We start from the raw sequence: 22917 nt of genomic DNA on the forward strand, positions 1-22917 counted from the left end.
ACATAGAAACATATACGGTACTTGCAAGTAATCATTGGAGCGTTAGTTAATTATGTTTTCTTTCTGCCCTAAGTTAACACCAGATACTAAATGTACATCCTCACATAAGTACTCCAGCTTTAAAACATGACACCAACCACTGCAAATGATGATAAATGCTATTTTAACAAATTGTAAGCCAATTAAACACACTTGAATAACACCAACTCAGTCAGGGCATAGAAGCAGTGATCAAATCTGGAGCCCTTTAGTGACAAAAAACATGGTTTAAAGCAGAAAATAACAAGTTGGAGCTGTTTTAAACATACTCACTTTACAAACTTGCCAGATTTTCTTTTCCGTTGCCCCCCACAAGAGTGTATTTTAACACACAGCTCTTCATTAAGTGACTGCTCCGTACCAGGATGGATAAGTTCAACTTCTTAAATCTCCACCTGATTTGATTAGTATTGCATCTCAGCGCTGTGAAGGAGCCGATTTATAACCTTTAAACAGATCACACGCATGCTGATAATATTTCACGGTGTCAGGTTGGCTGCGGGAATGTGATTGCAATGATTGTATAGCTGCAGCTAAAAGCGTCCAACCCTGCACCAATTACAAGCAGCAAAGAGCTGGGGCGAGGGTCAAAGCCGAGCAAATTCTGTTAGATTTTGGGGAATTCTTTTAATCAACTCTGGTCTCCTCAATCACTTAAATGTGATTTTTCAGGTTCCATCTAAATTTTTCTGATAAAAACTTCCACTAAGCCACACTTTACTTTACTTTCTTAATCATTGTGCTTTATTCTTGTTGGCTCCAATCACACACATTCCTGCTGACTGGTGCCCAGCTGACAGCTCAGTGACAGTTTGACTCCTACCTCCTGATAGAGAACAATGGTGGCTGAAAACAAATGAAAATAAAACGTCTAATTATGTGAGGGGCACCTTGACGTTACATCACCGTTAAAACACGTTTAAAATAACATGCAGCCAGAATGGTTCCCGCGTGATCGTCGCCACACAGCAGGCACTGGTGATGAATGGTGTGTTCTCCTGCAAGCTCTCAGTCAGCCTGTCAGGCGGCTGCTGCTGCCGCTGTCGCGCTCTTAAAAAGGGCGCCGCAATGTGTGGACATTCAGAAGCTCAGGGCTGACTGCTGGGGTCCCGTCTTCAGCCGCTTCAGGTCTCCACACGGGGCAATTATTCAACCAAGTCCTCCCACCACTCATCAAACACGAAGCCTGCTCAGTTTCAGTCAACTGAAGGCACAAACTAAAGAGTTGTCAGTAGTTACTATCCTAAAATATACAGCATGTCCATACTTAAAATCTAAGTAAAAATCCACTGTATTGTTTGTGCCAACTGGGGAAAACAAAGGCAATTTGCTATAACAACCTCATTAAGAGAAACGATACATAAAGTTATTGTTATGTGCCAATGTGTTACTGTGTTGCATCGGCAAATGGACTATTGCATATTTTACTATGCAGGAAAGTGTACGGTAATTAAGACACACGGCAACCAAAAGTCAATATGTCAGTCACTTTAAATCTATGTAAAAACAACAGTGTAGCCGATGTCAGTTCTGTGTGCGCGAGTGATATGAGCATCGCTAAGTTTAAATAAGAACTCAAACATTTGTGAAAAACATGATCAGATGAATTTTCTGAGAGCACTTTCTGACCAGCTGGGTTTGAGAACACACTTGCTCACCAGATGGATTGTGTGGAAATACAGATGACGACCATTTGGATTTTGGGAATACAAACCTGTAATAATCCCCTCATTAAGTCCGGGGTGGCACAAAACAAAAATATTGCATGTTGTCTCTATGCAGTCAATCTTTTTGTCTTTGGACACTAATTAAATTGAAATCTGTTGTAATATTATTAGATTATCTGATGGCCATAATGGGAGCATGTGAATGTTTCACCCTCGAACAGGCTTGTGTTTGCGCATGCCAAGAAAGCCGTTCTTCAGTTGTTGAAAAGCACTACAGATGGACAAGTCATGGCTTTTATCTGCCAAAAATGTGTGTGTGTATTTCTTCCCAACAAAGCTGTGAAGATTTAAAATCGATGTGAGACTTTCACAGTTTACATATGAACTTCATTTTTGTTAAAAAGTCTAGAAAGTTGTGGCTTTTAGAAAAATACACGGTGCGATCCAAGAATAGTGTTGTAACACGCTGTCCTTAAGTGAGCACAGATTCTCCCACTGAAGTGTCAGTCAAAGTGTCTGCGGCTGCTAGTGGACAGTCCACTTTGCAATATCTGAGCACATCAGATTTTTGGTTTCATATATTTGACATAAAATCAACTGTCTTTAAAAACAGGTTTCACAAACTCAACATTTACTTTATAATAATGAATGTGAATAAACTAAATGACTAAATGAAACTGCAACGGAGAGAATAGTTTAATAATAATGTAATAATAATCTTATCCCATAAATATTCTGTTTGCCGACATCTAAAGTAGTGCTCAGAGCAGTTTGTTTCAGTCTAGGATCAGACAGTGTTTGTTGGGGTTGGTCTTGTGGCGTCTCACCTGTGTGGGTCCTGTAGTGGTCTTTCATAGCGGACAGGGTGAGGAAGGCGTAGTGACAGGAGGGCCAGGCGCACTTGTACGGCTTCTCCCCATTGTGCAGTTTCATGTGGTTGTTCAGGGCCCATTTTTCACTAAAGGAGCGCTCGCACAACTCACATTCAAACTTCCTGCAGCAGGGGAAGAGACAAAAGGGGGGGGGAGAAAGCAAAAAACACGAGTTATTTACTGTTCCCAAAGCTGACTTAAAATGCTCCAAACCGTAACCTTTGAGAGAGGAAATGGAGGCAGCCCTGATCTTATGATGGTGGGCTGTACACAGACACACAACACACAACACACACAGTGGGCAGTTTGGTGCTGGTGTGTCATGTCTGTATAAGCAGGCATTGATTTTTCTGTCCTGGCCTGCCACCTCCACCATTTATTCTCTGCTTTGCACCAAGGCCCAGAGGACTGAAGAAATTCTGTTACACTCCACACACACACAAGTATACACAAGCCGCGGGCCAGTGGGAAGAATAGAGTTCACCTGTCCAGCGTCCCTGACCACTTAGCCCAGGCTAAATGAACAGTTAGCAACATTGTAGCCCCTGTAAGCTCGCGATTAGGGTCTCACATGCTCCCCAAATTTATACTAAACAGCGCTATTTGAAAATTCAAGAAACAATGTTTATTTAAGCGTTTTTGATGTGGCATTCCGAAGAGCACCTTTGCAAACGAGAACAAAAATGTGAATATGTATGGCATTCTGTCTTTATGTTGACTTTGGACATCTGCTGTTCATGCTGACGCCTACAAGCTGACAAAAGCTGGAGTTTTTTTATATCACTGTGTAGGATGTTTGCACCTATATTCATCTGCTGTGTTATTAGGCTTCAAGAAACACATACAAGTTAAAACAATAAAGAGCCTGTGCTTGAATTAATCTTTACCCCCGCGCTATAATTTAGGCAATGAATGACTAATGTGCGAGTCATAAACAAATGAAGTGGGGTTTTTGGGAACATTTGTCTTGTGGCGCGGGCCGTGTTATTTTAGGGAGGGCGAATGTCTTTAAGTCCTGATTGTGTCGCTTAATCCCTGCGGTATCTGTTTCATAGTGAGCAGCATGACACTCACCTGAACAAATAATGACTCCAAGCAGCATGTAGCATGTGTCTGAATCAATAATTCAAACTCATACATCTTCCTTACTGCACGGAGGGGGCGGAGGAGGGGGAGAGGGACCAAAGCAGGGAATTAAGATGGGGAGGTGGACAGAGGAGAGATAGCAAAGAAAATGTGTCTTGGCTTTCGTATCAATCTAGATAAATCTGAATGTAATATGCATGTTGTAGTTTAGAGGAACAAACTTTGGAGAAAGGATGGGGCTGCTTTGCCTTTGGGCGCCAGTCGGTAAAGTATATTGTCAGTGCACTATCCGTATGTGTAATATAAACCACAACACCATATAATGTAAACCAATAATACGTAGTCAAGTAATATGTACCTGTTGTAGACTTGTTTTCCATGTTATTCATGCCACTATGCGTCTTCGTAGTGCCATTTTAATAATGCGGCTCAGTGTACAGGAACATGAAAATATCTAAATATGTTGTGAGGGTACAATATTCATGTAAGCTAAGTTAAATAAGTACATTTATTCTGTCTTTATTGGGTGTTTAGCTGTTAAAAGTGACATATTGATCCACATATTGTACATTATTCTGACTGTGATACAGATATTTCATTTTAGATTCTTATTTCTGATCACTTTCTTTCGGCTGCATGTCTGTAACAAAAAATATTTCCTCTCGGGATGAATTAAACCAATTCTGATCAAGTAAAATTCATAGAGTGTCTTGCCAAAGGACACAACAACACTATGCACAAACTTGGTGCTTGGTTTGAGCAGCGAGCAACAACAAAAAACATACTGGCTGGCGATAAGACACAAAATTTGAGCAAATGTTCGAAATGCTTTTTAACTAAATTGAATGTCAACAATTTGTGGGGTAAAATGTTGCACACATCAGCTTTTGTTGTTGGACATGACTTCATTTGACAAAAGAGTTTCACCAAGAATCACCATGTATTCTTCTCTTCCCCGTTCCCTCTTCCTTCCCTATGGTATTTATAGAAGCGTTCGTCGCCTGCGCCACCATGGGAGAGGTAAATAAGATGAGTGAAGAGATGCTATCTTTTATTGTAAGCATTATGCACAACACTCCTGCTTTATGAGTTAAACGGGCCATTGTTTATCACGGGGCGTAATCGCACAGGCAGGCGGGCCGGGCCTTGACGTGGGCACACTGCGCAGCGGGATGAGCGAAAACCGGAGGAAGGCACTGGGAGAGGAGAGAAGATGGAGGAGTTGGGGCTGGCAGAGTTGACTATCAGTGGGGGTTTTGTAAGGATGAGAGGAGGGTTTGCGTCTGTTTTTATGGGATCAGATGGAGCGCTTTGATCATGTCCCCGTGTGTCAGATCCCGTCACGATCCACCGTCTCGCCCATACATATGCATACAGGCTCTAAACAGCCAGGCACCATGCAAAACACGCTAGAGGTAGGAGGCAGGGGATGAGGGGAAACTAAAGCTGCAGAGGAAAAGGAGCTGAATGAAAGTCTGTGCATGTTTGCTTATGTTAGCGAGAGAAGACGCTTTGAGGAAATTGCGGTTTATAATTGCTGTTACAAAATGTAATTTACATCAGCAGAGACACTACAATACATACGAGCAACAAACAGTTCTTAGAGTAGTGCAAATTCCAAATCCTTGGATGTAATTTAATTTTTGGAATAGTTGTAGGAAGAAACAATTCCCAACTTGATTTTTACACAAAGGGAAAATCTCGTTAGTGATTTTGACACCACAATGATCACTTTAACAAACAACATTTAACAGATTAGAATGTCATTTGTAACACAAATATATATAAAGTTCTTATACTAGTTAAGATATAGATCTAGAACCTTTTAAAACTATTCAGGAAATGTCAAAGTTTGTTCAGTATTGTATGAGTATTTTGTTTTATTTTTGTATTGATTAGTATATGGTATAAACTTATTTATTTATTTTTAATCCCCATAAGTTATTACCACAGCAATAACTATTCATTATTATGATTCATTAAAACTTGAACAATTTAAACTAAGCTGTTTGAATGTATTTATTTATGCCAAATAATCAGTAATTCTCTTGAGTTTTATTAAAATACATTTTAAAACTATCAAATATAGCCTAAAGATATTTTAACTATGACATAAGATAACATTAGCTTGTTCTTTGCTCTGCTCCCTTTTGACACTGTTGTTTTTCTTTTCTGTTTTATGAATCAAATTAATAATATACATGTCAATTCAGACATGACTTAGAAATGTAGCAATGAAATACTTTAGCTTCCAGTATTGCATTTTGCTAGTAAATACATGATCACTGCAATAAATCCTAGAGAAGCTTGTGGTCTTGCTTGGACACTGTCACTTGAAGAAGCCCGTCTTGTGTCACTAAATCTAAAAATCCCAAAGCCATTCAATTACGAGGAGTTGGTCCAGAGGTTACCATCATTCATTCACTCAAGAGAACTCCTTGATCATAAATACTCTCTGTCAGTCATTTATGTCTTGTATCCCTCCTCTTTCTGTCGGCTTCCTCTGATCACGAGGCTGAGGTGACGTGATTGACACCGTGTGAAGATTTACTCCGAGGCCCAGGTGGAACTGTTGCCTGCATGCGAGCGCTGCATGATCCGTGTCTATACTGTCACTCATTACCATATCTATACCTCGCTGTGAGCCCTGGTGGACCCTCTACTGTCACATGATCATGGGCTGGTCAGGATTTAATTGGGACTGAAGAATATATGCACAGAGGAAAGGAGAGAGGGAGGGAAATTACCCAAATTATTAGTGAGGACTCACTACCACCCCCAAGTGGAGAGGGAGCGAGAGTGGAGGACATGGTTTTAGTTCAAGATTAGAGGTGGGAAATATATAGATAATTAGAAAATATTGTATGCATATTGTTTTGAAGATATGAAAACATTTTGATATTGTGTAAGTAAAAAAAAAAAAAAAAAAAATTGTAAGCCTTCAATTTATACTATAAGGCAATATTTCTGCACATTTGCCTCAACCTCAACTAATAAGTTTAAAGACATCTAAAGAATACTGTGATTGGGATACTACAAAAAAAATAGAGGTATTAATTTATGCCTATATCGCCCACCTCTAATACGTATATAGCAATGAGCAGATGCATGTGATGAGGGATGGTATTGATTAAAAATACAAGCAAAACATCCCCTTTGTAATAAACATAAATTAATAAAATGCATCTGAAAAAATAATAATTACAAGAAAACATTACTATCACCTACTATTAGAAGCCATTCTGACAATGAAGTTAAAGCAGACATATTATGTTAAATTAACTTTTATGAGCTTTTTACCACGATATAAAGTGTTCCCTCACCATGGAATTTCAATTGATTCCTGAATGTTCCTTAATGTTGTTTGTTGTAACCATGTAACTGATGCCTGTGGGCCAAGACTCCCTTGTAAAAGAGGTTTTTAATCTCAATGGAACTCTCCTGTTAAATAAAGGTTAAACAAAAAATGGATACTTTATTTTAGTATTTTATCAGTATTAGTAGTATTAGTTTTATTAGTATTTTGTAAAAGTATTCCTTAATTATCCTGCATTTGTGGCTTGAGTGCTCTCATACATCTACTTGTGATTATCAAAACAATTCAGACTTTGGATCAAATCGGGTTCACATAACAATAAAAACACAAAATCTGCAATTTGCTGCAGTTTTGTGCATTATTAACTTGTTTTAGATCAATACTGTGGTCTACAATGAACAAAATGTAAAACAATAATCTATGTAATGTTAATACAACTGTATTATTGTACAACTGAGAAAAAGCATAATCTTTAAGGCCACATATTTTCCTCTGGCTCACATCACTCTCAGCGAAACACAAGGGGCTGTTTAATTGATAGAATTAATGACTCTGGTCTATCTGGCAGCTGAGGACTCATATTCTGTTGGCCAGTCAACGAGGAGAAATAATGTGTGCATGTTCTCACGCTGCAGCACAAAGACAAAAAGAGAGAAAAGAGTGCGGCCAACTGACGCCTGCAGCAAACTGACACAAACAGACAACTTCAAAGTGAAGACTGTTGTTTATTTGGCGAAGGGGAAGGGGGAGAGAGAGAAAATTTATCTGATATGCAACTGTCAGGAGAGCATTTCCACATGCAAAATAGCGAGTGAGTGAGAGAGATTACCTAGAGGGAGGAACATGACAGCATTCACTAGGGTCAGGATGGATCATCATCTTCAGCCCCCTCCCCCCACCTCCTTTCTCTCCCTCACTCTCTTCTTTCCTTTGCGTTTCTCATCCTGTTTTCAGACTCCATCACTCTGCACTTCGACAACCCAGCAGCTTAAATCTAGACTAAATTAGCTGAATGAAGATTAAATCATTTGGCCCTGAGCTCTCCAACATATTGGGAGAAAGACTGAGTAAGCCTTAAATGCAGTCTGACTGGCTTTGGACCTATATATGTGTCTAAGGAGAGCCTCTTCCTTCAATGGAAGTCAATTGAAACCTGATTAAGTTGAAGGTGTTGGATAAAAAATGGGAAAAAGATTAAATTTCTGGGACAACTGTTTCCTAAATAAGGGAACAGGCTTCGTTATTTTTCGTTTGTGTGCACAATGTCAACCGACGACAGGCTTGTTCCTGGACTAAGATATTGAACCAGGCAACATCATTGCTCATGCTCCTTAGAAAAAGTGCTTTAGCACTGGAGAGGACGCGGAATGAGGTTGCAGTAGTCATTTACAACAATAAGCTGAAATTTGGTACAACAGAACGAGAAAACTAATGCAAATGTAAATTCTCAGGAGCGAACTAAAACAAATGTGAAGAGGGACATTAAAAGTCTATGTAATGAGTTACGATATACTAAGGGCTACCGTTGTCATAGAAAACAATGAGCAAACATCCATGAAGAGGCCACAGCGTGTGCACTTGGATTCTCAGAGAGAATTGCGTTGCTTATGACTGCAGTATCAACACACAACTGAGATGTTGCTGCTGATGTATGTTTACCTTCAATCCCAAGAGGAGGAGAAAAAAAGATAATTAAATAAATAATAAAAGAGCAGGCCCATCAGATAAGCTGCTGTTTATCCTGCTGTAGGGCAAATACAAATTGTCAATTTAATGAACACGGTGGACGTGATGAAAGCGGGGTGAAGGAGCCTCCTGCCTGACAAACAATCAGGAAATGTTATCTTAATATTGTTGCGCTGTTATTCAGCCCATAACTCTGGGGGTGGGGAGAAAACAAGAGGAGGTGTGCAGCAGGAGAGGGGGCGCCGGGGAGCACTGAGGCCACGTCCCTCTGTGGTGGCCCTGTTATTGCCCGCTTTTATTATGAGCCATAGCTCAACAGACCCAAACACACACCCAACGTGTGCTTACTGCTTATACAAACAGACACATCCATAGACATATAGAGGAACAAACTCAGTGAGGAGCTCACAGCAATGAATAAGAGAATTAAACAACAATAAGTCGGTGTAATCCCTCATTCGTCCAGGCGTGTTCCATAGTAGAAAAAGCTTCAGTTGTAGTCATCTGGACTCAGTTTGAAAAAATAGACGTTTCGACTCTCATCCAAGAGTCATTGTCAATAACAGAATTTAGGTCGAGAACTCCGATATTAATACTGTTCTGTGGTAAGACCCGCCCATTGGGCGGAGCCTTCCTGAAGTAGAAAGAGTTGTTTGTTTCAACAGAAACTCCCCCTTGTATCTACCGAGCTAGCCTATTCAGAATCTTAATGGGCTATTAGAAACCTCTTTGTCTTTGTGAGACCCTGGCTCAACCACCCTGAGTACCTGATTAGCATCTGAATGTCCTTTACCTTTCCAGGGGTTCAGTAACCCATTATAAATAACAGGAAGATTAAACCTAAGCCCTCCATTTCTGTTTAAAGAAGGTCTTTCTTTTTTAACAAAAATAGCTTCCTTGACTCCTCTTTCAAACCATCTTTTCTCCCTGCTTAAAACCTTCACCTCACCGTCTTCAAACGAGTGATTAGAGGCTTCAAGATGGAGATGCACGGCGCTCTGAGGTCCTGAACTAGTATTTCTTCTGTGCTGATAAAGCCTCTTGTGTAGAGGCTGTTTCGTCTCACCTATGTAACGTTCTTTACAACTTTCTTCACTGCATTGGATCGAATAAACTACATTGCTCTGTTTTTGAGTCGGGACAAGTTGCCGACTCATCTTCCTGTTATTTATAATGGGATTCTGAACCCCTGGAAAGGTAAAGGACATTCAGATGCTAATCAGGTACTCAGGGTGGTTGAGCCAGGGTCTCACAAAGACAAAGAGGTTTCTAATAGCCCATTAAGATTCTGAATAGGCTAGCTCGGTAGATACAAGGGGGAGTTTCTGTTGAAACAAACAACTCTTTCTACTTCAGGAAGGCTCCTCCCAATGGGCGGGTCTTACCACAGAACAGTATTAATATCGGAGTTCTCGACCTAAATTCTGTTATTGACAATGACTCTTGGATGAGAGTCGAAACGTCTATTTTTTCAAACTGAGTCCAGATGACTACAACTGAAGCTTTTTCTACTATAAACAACAATAAATTAACAAAACTCTGTGCACAGGCAGATGTAGCCACTCTACACAATGATTCCTAACCCCAGCATTTGCACAGTCTGCTATAAAGTGATGTTTTCTATTCAGTTGATTTTAACATATTAATAACTTTTAACACTAGTCCTCCCATTAATAAAAATGCTTAAGATTCTAGTTAAAATCATCCGTGGCTGGAAAGCCCTGCTTTTTTTTTTAAGATTGTTTTTGCCCGTAGGCTTTATTAGACAGGAAAGGGCCAAGTGAAATAGGGATGAGAGAGAAGGGAGGACATGCAGTAAACTGTCAGGATTTGAACTCACGACACTGCGGCCGGCTGCACATGGAGCTTGGCATATGTGTGCTGTGCCATAACCACTGGGCAGCACAGATCTGCACATATGATTAGTCAAAGGCTTGGTCCCAGCATGTGCACGTGTTTTAGAGCTCAATTGCAATCTGGGCAGCAACTACAATTAACTATTATCTCCATATTTGTATATTGCCAGAACTAAATTGCGTCTGCAAGAATTACTATCAATATGAATATCTGCAACAATAACTCAGCCGCAGCGCTGAGGCCAGGATGCTCTTTATCAGGCTTCTGATGGGCCTTAAATGCAGCACAAGGCAGCCATATCAGAGCTTTTTCTCTCTAATATCAGGCCGCATTAGCACCTCGTAAATCAAATTACACTCCTAGAATTTCATTAGGCTCACCTGCCAGCTCTGCTGCGCTGCAGAAATATTTATGTTTTTATGCTGCGATTGTATGCTCTCAGGTACACAAATGGGAAGCAAAGGAGGGGCCGGCAGGAAAAACTGGGTGATAAACCTAATTATCTTTTAAGAATACAGAGAAAAAGTGTCATAAATTGTAATGATCCTGAGAAGAGCGGGCATATTTTAAAGCCTTTGGGGCTGAGAGTTGGAAGACAAGTATGTTCCACTGTTTACCATTTTTAACCGGGCCGCACTTCCACAATCCAATTAACATCTTCTCCAAAATCGCTCCTAACACAAATCAAACCGGATGATGTATGACACCCATCACCAGGGCCTCAACAGCCAAATAATCTGATCAGGCATTGCCGACTGCTAATCGTGCAACTTGTTCAGACGAGATTCAAATATTATGATCTGAGTCTGTCTTTGTTATCTAATTATCACAATTGAATTCAGACATTTGCTGCTGTGGATTGTTACATGTGTTTTTGGAAAGCACAAATAACTGCGGCAATATTTTGTGTGCCATGCGCTGGAGGAGCTACCGCCAACATAACCGTTTTTTCGGCTCACGACTGTCCGGATAGTGATTTTGATTACACACAAAGGGAATTGCCTGAACTAGCGAGTGCAACCACAGCCACTTAATAAACAGTACAGTGTATACATCAAAGTGCATCTGGTTGTAAATCACTAGTCCTAGTAACGGCAAGGCGCCCCTGTCCCATTACCGCGCCTCTAACAGGCCACACATGTTTACTCTCTGGTCCCCAATATCATTTTAGCATAATGAGCTTTGTCCCTTATCTAATTACCTTTAGGCCTTTGTTCATTTTGCTTTTTTGCACTTCTTTTTGTCCTCTCCCAGCACCCTTATTCCAATTAGGACCATTCTTGTTTAGCTTCAAATACAACATGTTTTCCTGTATGGTGCAAAGTTATTCCACTGCGATCATAGCTGTATATAATTGCAATGCGTTGCAAGTGCAGAGCGCTTATGGAAGGGGGTGTGTGGTGTGTTGGTGTGTGTAGATTTGTGTGTGCGTGCGTGCGCTTGAGTGGGCACCAAGTAAAAGACCAGGTCCATTCTCCCTCTTATTACTGGAATTGTAATTCAATGATCACCTTAGATCACACACGTGCCATAAATCAGATAGGCTTGACAGAGGATGAAAAATTGTATTAATAATGTGAAACTTATTATACAGTCCCAAACGCTCCCTTGATAAATGACATTGTTTGGGCCTGACAATGATTGCATTTAAAACATTATTTCTGTTTTGTGCTGCCGGTGTGCGCTCGCGTGCTCGTGTGTTGCCGGACAGTGGGGAGAAGACAGAGGTTGGGTTCCTGAGCTTCATAAAATATTCAGGATCTTTCCCACCCTTTTCCTCCAGAGTCAGTGGGCAGAGGGGATGGCGTGGCAGTATAAAATGTGTTCATATATATATATATGTATAGTGTGTGTGTGTGTGTGTGTGGTCGGCTTGTGGCTTGCCGCAAACTCCCAAACCACAAATATGAGCACATCTTTAAGTTATAAAGCGACGGATAGGATTATTATTACAAGTCATTCTGCTCATATATTAGCCAATGTGATGAAATGCAGAAACCTACAAGGACTCCCTTTTAAATGTATGCTTTTACATATCTTGGTTTACAAAGGAATGCAATGTAAGTCATTTCAGTCTAGACGAACTTAAACTCTGGTACCGCTACATCTGGCTGTATGCAAACTTCTGTTCTTGGCACTTGGGAGTCCATTCTGATTTAGTTCAGAGAGTTTCGTGTTTTACCACTCCTTACAGACGGTTTTGCCACTGGTTATTTTTGGCTTTAATTTATTTTAGTAGATGATTATACTATTATACAGAGGGGGAGCAAACTAGAATAAGAAAAAAAAAAAAGAGAGAACATTGGTCAAGACAACAAGGACACTAGAACCCAATAGAGATGGACTGACCAGTAGTAATACATTTGCCGTGACCGTATAAAACACATTAAGAGACAAATCCGGCATGATAAATGTTAACGAGTAGAGGAGTGTGGCGTTAAATCCAAATGCAATGTACTTTATTAAACGCTCGTGTTTAATGCACAGCTTTATCTAATGAATGATGCTCTGTCTCTGGAAGCCATTTATTCCCAACTTCTAACACAATTTGCTCATTGTTTATAACTATATAAATTGGCTATTAAAAATGAAGCAAGATGACAAAAAGTGACAAATAATTTTAGCCCTGTCATTACATCAGGTTAATTCATCAATACTACGTTTTGCCTGATACAGGTGAATATAAAATATACAGGAAGCGTGCAAATTCTTAACCTGATAAGACAGATGTTTAACTTTTTTTTATACCATTTTCATATTTCTTTAATAAAGTGTGTGTTGAACAATGGACAGAGTGTGACAAAAGTTAGGAATAAATGGTTCAAATAGACAATCACTCATTGGATAAAGTTGTGCATTAAATAAGAACGTTTAATAAAGTATTTGCATTTTGCCCCACACACATCATTTTATATTTTAGCTAAATAGAAATATTTATAGATGTAACTGTACTAAAGACACATTTGCATAATTGAACCCAGCAGCAGCTACAGTTAAGTATCCAATATACTAAAACTTGCCCCTCAAAAAGGCCTTCATGGCCGCGGCTTCAGGTTCAAGGAAAGTCTAATTAAGTCGCTGGAGTCAGGTCCCAGCGCTGGGACAATATAAACCTCAGTCTGGCCCTAGTCCCTGTAGACCTGCATTGGCCTGTCCCGTCTATGTCTGCTACTGCTGTTGTATACTGTACTATGCACCACCACCCCCTCTCCGGGGCCCCTCCCTCTGCGGCTCTCCTCCTCCTCATCCCTGCAAATGACCATGATGGGAGGCCATTCATCTCACTCCTCAGGCCACTACAATGAAATAAATCAAGATTTTTTTACCCCCAAATATAACAATATTTGTATTTGGGGTGGGGCAGACGTAATTGATGACTACGGCCATGCTAATTAAAATCGGCGGGGGTTTCATTAATCTTGGTCATTGGTGGAGGGACACTGGCGTAGCGGCTATTGCCTGGACAGGGGGCTGCAGGTGATACGGGCCATTGTGGAGTGTATTAGCAAGATGAGGTTAACGTAAAACGCCCATTAATAATCTTAACAAAAGTAAACTCACTTGACTTGCTGTAGTGAACCCGAGCAGGACAATATATTACGCATCCACATGTATTTACTGCCATGTCCCGGCTGAAGAAGTTAATTGCTTTTCTGACTTTGTGCTTTGTAGCGGTGTTTTTTTTCCCGGCGCCTCTGTCCGTCCAGTGAGTCACACATACACAGAGGCAGACGCTCCATCAGAGAATTAATTACCATTCTCAACTTTCTCTTCTTTGGTTGTGTTTTTCATAGTGAAAACTGTCACAGCCACAGAGGGCTGAAGGTCTGGGCTTTGACAGGGACAAAACAACACAACTCCACATATTGCACGTCCATTAGATTCAATTTCAAATGTACACTTATAATTTATTCAACTATAATAGCAAACTGTCTTCATTAGTATTTCTTCAAATAAATAACTTGTTATGGCGTTTTTCAGAAGTAGTGCAAGCGGCAATCCATACTGTAATTTAATTAAATACAGTTTTGAGTTACTGTAAAACAATATAACATAATCTTTTATCACAAATAGGCCGACTATTTCAAAAAGTATGCATTTACAAACAGGGACATGCCAGACTGACTTTCTTTGGACCACTATTTTTGTTTTTGTCTTTTTCTGCTCCGTCTTGCACCGTTTGTTTGTCATCTTAATTTTGTTTTTGCGGTATAAAAATAATGAAAATATGTACATATATTTTTTTTTTTATCAATTGCAAAGGCAAACTGTATATTGTAACTGTAAACACACAAATTCAAGGGGATATTGTTGAACAGATGATGATAACAAGAAGCTTAGTTCTATTCTTACTACAATGCTACACAAAACAATGTACCGCACTTTCGACTCCGCCCTCAACAACTAAACTCCTCCCAAATACTTACTGGAGTCTATCAAACACCTCATATTTCTTCGGCAAACAGAGTGCAGTGCTCCCACAGACCTTGCAGTCGAAAACAGCTTTCTACTGTTACTGCTGTGCCATTACGCCGCAGACACCTCACTAAGTAGCACCTATGAACGATGCAGATGGAGATCATCATCACTCCATAATGGCTTCTACATGTTAATTCACAACTTTAGCTTCTCCTCAACGACTCCGCCACAAAGTAATGACTAGCACGCATCTGGAAGAGCAAGTGTAGGGCAATGTAGAGAAACAAGCCGACAAAGAAAAAGCGCCACTGAATTAAACTGAAAGAAACAAGAGGAGAGAGAGGGAGAGAAAGGCAGGGATGGGTGCGTGGTAGTGGTGTAGCAGTAGCATATGGTGCCACACTGCCATAAACAAGCTTTATGAAAAGACTGGGGCTGTTTATTTAATCATAGAATACCTGAGGAATCGCAATGAGACACACACTTTGTCCCATTATTGTTAGCCCATAAATTTAACAGCTTTACCAGAACGGCGGAAGCAGCTGATTCGAGCGGCGGAGACAACGCAGGAAAGCAGGTGAATTTATTATTGTGTTTGTAAGCAGCACTGGGTCCTAACTACAGTGTGTAACATCTGTGTGAGTGTGTGGCAACTCAGGAGTACGTCAGAAGTATTTTGGTGGCATCAGAGTAATGGCAATTCACATGAGAATGGTGTTATGGGGCTACTTTGAAATTCGGGTCCATTTTTGTCTAAGCCCATCTACATTTATCTGTGACTTTCAACATTTCAAGTGGATTCAAAGCAAAGGAATTACTTTACATGTCATAATAGTTTTACAGAGATTTTGTGATATACAAAAAGCTATAACAACAGAATATCTGGAAAAGGACAATCTAGTGCTTTGTGTGTTCCCTGCTTGCACCCGCAGCACACACAGACAGACACGTGCACAGCTCTGGGTCAGGGGGACAGCGGTAGCTCAGAGCCAGCTGTGACCTGCCGGTCCAGGTGCTCAGGAAAACCACTGTTAACGGCCACGATTGATGATCTAATCAAACTGTCACCACGGCGATCCGCTGTAGGGGAGGAGGGGGGGTTGAATGTGCGTGTGGGGGGGCAGGTAGGGAGGAGGGTGAATATCCAGAAGACCTTGTGCATGCTTACCGTTAGGCCAAATTGAGAGTGACAGTCTCAATAGTGAAAAGGCCTCTTTTTCCCTTTCTAAGTAATGGAGGAAACAAGTCCAGCGGTCTTCCGGAGGATGTCTCATAATCAGGCAGGCCTCCCACTCCCTGCACACATCCACCACCGCTTTACATCAGCAAGGTGGGGGACAATGTGCTTTGAAATGATGTGATGTATGTAGGGACTATGGCTAATAGGAAGCTAACTCTAATCAGAGCATTGCTCAGACAGGCGCATACAAATTCGTTTTTTAAAGTTGGTCCAAATTATGAAAAATAGCAGTGCCTGTTGGAAGGTGTACAAAGGAACACAAGTCAAATAAAGACCACAATCACAAAAGTTGTCTGATAACTCATCTGACCGGTCACCGATGCAGTCAGGGCGGCAATGGTTGAAAATGATTACATTCCGGACGTACAGTAAATGTCGTACAGCAACTGTAACTCATATAAAAAGCATTGATTCCAATAGATTATGTGCCACTTTTGCATTTAATTGAAAAGGGGATGGCTTGATTTGATCAAAACAGCTTTGTTTGATGTCCCTGCCAGACTGTAGAGGGCCTCCCCAAAATGGACCTAACGGTCTTGTCCTTGGGTCTGAGAAGTTGCAGTGGATTGTCTGGACTAAATGATGGTTATAGTTGCCTCATATTCACGCTCTCCTCTCAAGCACGCACACACACGCACACGCGCACGCGCACGCACACGCACACGCACACACACACACACACACACACACACAACGGCAGCAGACTCAGAGCATGAGGACATTCATGCTGTACATCATATCTGTAGCTCTGGGTGTGTGCCCTATAAGAGGTGTTTCCAGTAACATAAGCTCTATAATTCTAGCTCTAAATAAACCACTATGAGTGTTTGAAGTCAAAGAAACGCTAGCTATTGGGTCAGTGTATACAGATCAGTGTAGATGGATAATTTCAGTGTATTTACAGAGATTCTTATAGTCCGTTTGAATTGTACCTCAGTACCATATTTTCAAATGGAAAAATAACATTTCCACAATTCCACTGAATGCATTCTATTTTATTTATTATATGTTCATATAAATTATCCTTTAGATAGAGGTGTCAATAGAAGACATGTTTCTAACTCTGAAAATGTGTTGTGTTTTATCTTTTTCATTGTTGTTTGTGTTGAGGGTAATCCACCATCTCAGTTCTACTTTGTTAGCTTGGTCCGCCAGGGGCTACAGGGATTTCAGATGGAATTTGTCACAGATTTCTGATCTTTTATTGCCTGGAAGACTTAGATGATTAGTCAAATCAAATCCTGATACGCTTTAATAATGTTAGTCACATCTTTTAAATTTATACAGTAAAAATGCAAATAACCTCACAAATTAGTATTTTGAGTTACGTAACAGTTTTGCAGGAAACAAATAGAACTATTGATTATATTAGATCTATGTGTGCTGCCCATAGTTTCACATTAGGTTGCCAACAAAGAAATACCCATATGAACAGAGTGAAGCAGTCTTTTAAAAGACACTACTGTGTATTGTCACAGCCATTTACCCAAATGGAATTTTGTAATTATATATCACAGGCTGAAGAAAGACAAGTACAATAGCTTTTCTATATTTAGCTGAAAACAGAAAAACTTCAGGAAGTTGCCTAACTTAATGGCTCCTTGTTGATGGCTGCCTGTTCCGTGTGTTAATCACCTTCCCAGGATATATCCTCGCCTGCCGCTCGGTCGTCCACTCCACATTTATTTAATCGCTGCTCAGCTAATTCATTGATTAATTGGTTCATTAGTGATGCCTGGCAACATCCATTCCAGCCATGACAGTCTGATGTTTCAATAGAGAAGAAAAACAGTCTGGCAAAGGCCCAGTTTTCCCCTGGTCCCACTGTGCATAATGTCTAACTACTGTCAACAGTTTGCTGCTCAATTGTGCCACTGCGCTACACCGATTCTGTGCCACGTGACGTGGAAGGAATATGAAGGTGAGCGGTGCACACTTTCCGTTCTTGTCAGCTTGAGTAAAGCTACTTGGATTTCAGAGGCAGGTGACATCATTCTTGAAAACTACAAAACTTCAAAAGATGAGTTAGAGGCTGTTGTAGGTGAAGAAAAACAACCATGGCAGATTAAACAAGTCAAGGTCATTCACTGGACATGATATGTGGCTGCCGACTGTGCCTCTAGCTAACGTTATCATTAGTAATAAGATCGAATAGGACCACGCTGCACCCTATGACTAAAAATGCCCACATTACAAGAACCCAGAGGTGCCTTTATTCATGGCAGCACATAGAAGTGCTGATATGAGATCATTGACCGGATGACTTGTATATTCAGTAAGGAACTCTCCACACAACCTCTGGCCCATGTGGTCTGACAAAGCGTAGCCAAATTTATCAATTGGCATTTTATCAAAGTTGCTGCTACAGGGCTGTTAGTTATTCCCTTCAACTAATGATGAATGGGACACGAGGTTGAAGATTTTAGCATTTATGTGTGTCAGCACTGAACAACAAACCACAAACACACTCCCATTTTCTACGCCATATGCGCATGACAAGTGCATAAAAATTGCTCCCAAGTGATAGCACAGGCCAACCTATAAAAACTTAATGCTCCTAATTTTCCAGTAATCAAACTTTTATAGACTGCGATGGCTTTTAAACTAACAAATTTTAATTATCGCTTAATTTTAACAGCAATATTAACGCAATCCCTCATCCTGCAAGTGTTCATTCCCCATGAAATATTGAATAGGATAAACAGCTCGCGCTCTGGTCCGTCTCTGGCTGCTGTTCAAACAAGCGGCAGCAGCAAACAAAGAGGTGAGCTGGGGGTCTCTGAGGCTATACCAGTACCACAGTGGGGCCGAGCTGCAAAGACCGCTGGGAAATTGGGGCATTTAATGAGTACAAACACATATAAAAACTACATGCTGATGTTGCAGATAAGCTATTACTACACCAGCACTGATCATTGGTGTTTGGTCAGGGCCTTGATTGCAAAAAGTTGAGTTTAACTTTTTTGTAAAGCGTTTCATCATTACAGGAGCCTATTAAAACAGCTCTTAACCAACGCAATGTTATTTTTTTTGCACTAATAACATTTAAAGTGCTAGCAGCGAGCCATGTTATTGACTGCTGCCCTTGGGTGGCTGAAAACGAGGCCCTACCACCCAACACCAAGCCAGGGAGACAAAGTGCTGACACGTGGAGATAAGAGAGAGGAAGATTAAAGAGACTGCTCAATATTAATAATTAAGGGTAAGGAATTATACTAATGAATCGGGGCTTGTCTTGATATAGCCTTTATCTGCTGATAAAAGAACTCACTTGAACTCATATACAGTGTACGGACCGACTGCTTAACATATTGCAATTACACCATTACTTTAATCAAGAGAGTACATTGTAATAGTGTCAGACATAATGTATACTTGTCTTCAGTATCAATATAATCTGAGAATCGCCCAATATCTAAACATGTAAACAACTGGACTACAGAAATGGCTGTTTTGATCCAACAAATTCCTTCGTTCTTCAAGACAAAAAAAAAAAAAAAAGCTTAGCATGCTTTTCAAGTAATTCACAGATCTGCCTGCCATACTGTTTGTTTAGTCATTTTAATTTTATCTTTGCATAACTACAGAAATGTTCATTGGCAATAATGGCCACAGATTGTTTTTGCTTTTTTTGGCTGAAAGAAAGTATACTATAAATTATGGCAGCTTTAATGTCATCATTGTAGTAGTAATTACAGAGGTTGTTTTTATGTTCTGGTGCTGGCCCATTACAGTGTGGGGTTTTCCATGTGGCTTGACCCGGGCTTGCTATCTCTGCTCCATATTGCCACCATGCTGGCTCCAGGCAGGGCTCTTCCGCTGCTTAGTTTCCCCCAGCCCTCTGAGCCGAGCCAATATGGCCACAGTGTTCGGCATGCTGGGCCACGGCTGCAAGCCTTGGGCAAAGCGCTAAAGCCAGATGCCCACTTAGCCAAGGCACTGCTACAGACTGACCCTCATAACATGAAAACTGAACCACGCCTGGTGCCAGAAATAACTGCTGAATATGACAATTCAAAATATTGGGGGTTCAAAAACACATGTTAGTATCTAATATTTGTTTGAGTCCTACGTTTGTGGACTACTCTGTGATGTTTCCCTGTACAAACGCTCAAAATATTCTTGTCATCTTTTCGTGAGTCATCCCACCTGTGCTGCATGCATCATCTTAACTATTTCTGGATCATGCTTTACAGTTGTGTCTTTTCTCTTTTCCTGGGACATTAAATCAACAGAGACACGACACATAAATGTACAGTAACAATTTATGAATACAAAAAAGCATCACATTTTATTTGAAGCACCATCTAATCCTAACTATTTAGTAATGGAAAATCTCCAACGTTACCGTGAATCTCTTTTGTCCCATTGCCTGTATCATGCGTTTTCCTCCTTAAACAAAAATATCTTTCTTTGGACCTGTCAGCGCTCTTATTTAAAAAAAAAATAGATGGCTGTATTAGCTGAAGGGGTTTATTATTACAAGCGTGAAAATGGGAGGCATTATAACAATTACCAAAGAAAACAGGTACGCGAGACAGGTCAGTTGTCTGTCAGAGCCCTGTTTTTAAAGCACTAATTACAAGCAATTGAGGCAAGGTCACTGCTGCCAATCAAACTTCCAACGCTATAGCTCCTTGTTTTTGAAGTGTTGGTTTAGGTGCCAGCGTGTGCCAAGAATGAAATCCTTAGATTCATGTGCTTACATTGAAGAGAGTTGTGCAAAGCTCATGTTAATCTCTGTTATGGATTTTGCCGTAAAAGTGAATATTTGGGCCAAACTCTGTTGGTGTCCATATTATGATTAAGGAGTGTTCAAAGGGTTTCTGGCACATTTGGAGATGTAAAAACACTCATTTTATTCAGTTAAAAAAAAAAAAAAAAAAAAAAATAATAATAATATAGATTATATATATATATATATATATATATAAAAGAAATTGTTTTAGTCATACATTCTTGATGAGAAATGTTTTTTACCAGCATTTAAAAACCATCATTTTATACAATATATAATTTGATTTACAAAATAGAAAAAAAGGCTTTAATTTGACCATATAGTTGAAAAAAATATATACCGGTATATCATAATTTAGAGTATTGATTCCAGCTAAAAAAAGGTATCTAGTTTCAATACTAATTAGTGACTGGATATTGATCTCCTGACAACCCTACCCTAAATTAAAAAATTAAGGACATTTTTAGTTCAAAGTCATGCTTCTATGCAAATAAAAATACTAGTGCAAAGTGTATATAGGCCAAAAGATGTAGTTTGCTAAAAAAAATAGTGTTGCAGGGAAGAACGCTGAGCAGACACAAGATACTATGACAATGTTCTGAAGTTCTTGGGCTATGCAAAAGTCAACTATGTCAGATTTGGGAAGTTAAGTGTCCACGTACCTACATACCTAACCCTAAAGCAGATAGATAGCGGCAGACAAAAGGCGCTCTTCCTCCCTCGACGCCTGCAGTGAGTGGTGGTGGTGGTGTGACTGAGACAGAGACCTAGTTGTGTCACTTTGGAGCAGTTCCCTCGCTCTTTCTCTCACCCAGAACCTGTCAGGGAGTCAGAGCCTGTCATCTCACCCCTCCTCCCCTATGAATCCTCATCTTCCTCTCTCCCACTGGGGTTACAACAATACACGTTAGCCTTTTAGTTAGCGTCACTTCTGACCAGTGGGACTGCCATAGTCACTTATTAGTGAATAGTGAGTGCGGCTGTCCCCCGGTGGCAGGACAGCGAGACCCTGTTCCTTACAGATCTATTTAAAGGATGTGTGTAAATATGTAAATGGTTTGTGTTTCAATACATTTCATGGTTCCCCAGAAATTGTCCCCTTGACACTTTTAATTACCTTAAAATGTAAGAATATCAATTAGCAAGAACGATATGGAATATGAATTACTACTACTTCTACTACGACTACTACTACTCCTATGTTAACCATCATAACAAACTACTGAAATCGAACAGTTGAGCAACAAGTAAGTAAGCACAATATGCTACAAGCCACTCATTGTTCCAATCCCAAACCTAGATAAATAGAAAGGTTGCATAAGAATGGTAAAATATTCAGAAGGCCAAAACATGTCAACCTGCACGCCCACGCTTCTCTCTTTTGGTGTCTGGCGCCTTTGAGATCCAGACCTCACCTGAACTGACTTGGGACTGATTTGGCTAAGTACCTCCAGCTCGTCAGGCCTCTTCCTCCCTTTACCCCCTCCTCCTCTTTTCTTTTGACTAACAGATCTCCCTCGTGTTCTAAAAATACCAGGTGAACGGGGCCGTGGTAGAGATGGTGATGAAACTGCCTCTCTGACACTGTCCCACTGCAATCCATCTCTCTGCCGCCTGCCAGCCAGCATATGTTTGCAATTGGCTCCCCCCAGCAACCCCCATCGCTCCTCAGAACCCACCCCCCCAACTCCCTTCACTGATCCCACGTTGCCTGTTCAAATCCCCCCCCCATACACACTCATATACAGTGTGTACTACAATTCCCCATCTACCATCTCAGTCTTCAGGTCTTTCAAAACCAGTGCAGTTATCAATCATCAGCGGATCATTGTGGGACCGGACCAAACCTGCTCAGTGCAGATGGTTTCTCTGTAGCTTACTTCCTTGTCTTGTGCCTCCTCTCTACTACACATGCTGCCCAAATTTGTTCTACTTAATAAGCCCTCCCCAATGACCTTGTGCTAATTAAGCCACTCTGCGTTGAAAATGTGATTGTT

General features: G+C 40.5%; 1 protein-coding gene across 1 annotated transcript in view; it reads right to left on the bottom strand.

Moving 5' to 3' along the window:
- Positions 1 to 22917, bottom strand: part of znf407 (zinc finger protein 407) — a 128927-nt gene that overhangs the window by 47647 nt on the left and 58363 nt on the right. Inside the window, exon 6 of the mRNA XM_072460399.1 lies at positions 2534 to 2700. Within this exon, the coding sequence (XP_072316500.1) occupies positions 2534 to 2700 (167 nt within the window). The remainder of the gene's footprint in view (positions 1 to 2533; positions 2701 to 22917) is intronic.

The sequence above is a fragment of the Eucyclogobius newberryi genome, unplaced genomic scaffold (genome assembly GCF_026437365.1).
Source record: "Eucyclogobius newberryi isolate DKJ021-1_F unplaced genomic scaffold, fEucNew1.0.hap1 SCAF_3, whole genome shotgun sequence".
NCBI lineage: Eukaryota > Metazoa > Chordata > Actinopteri > Gobiiformes > Gobiidae > Eucyclogobius > Eucyclogobius newberryi.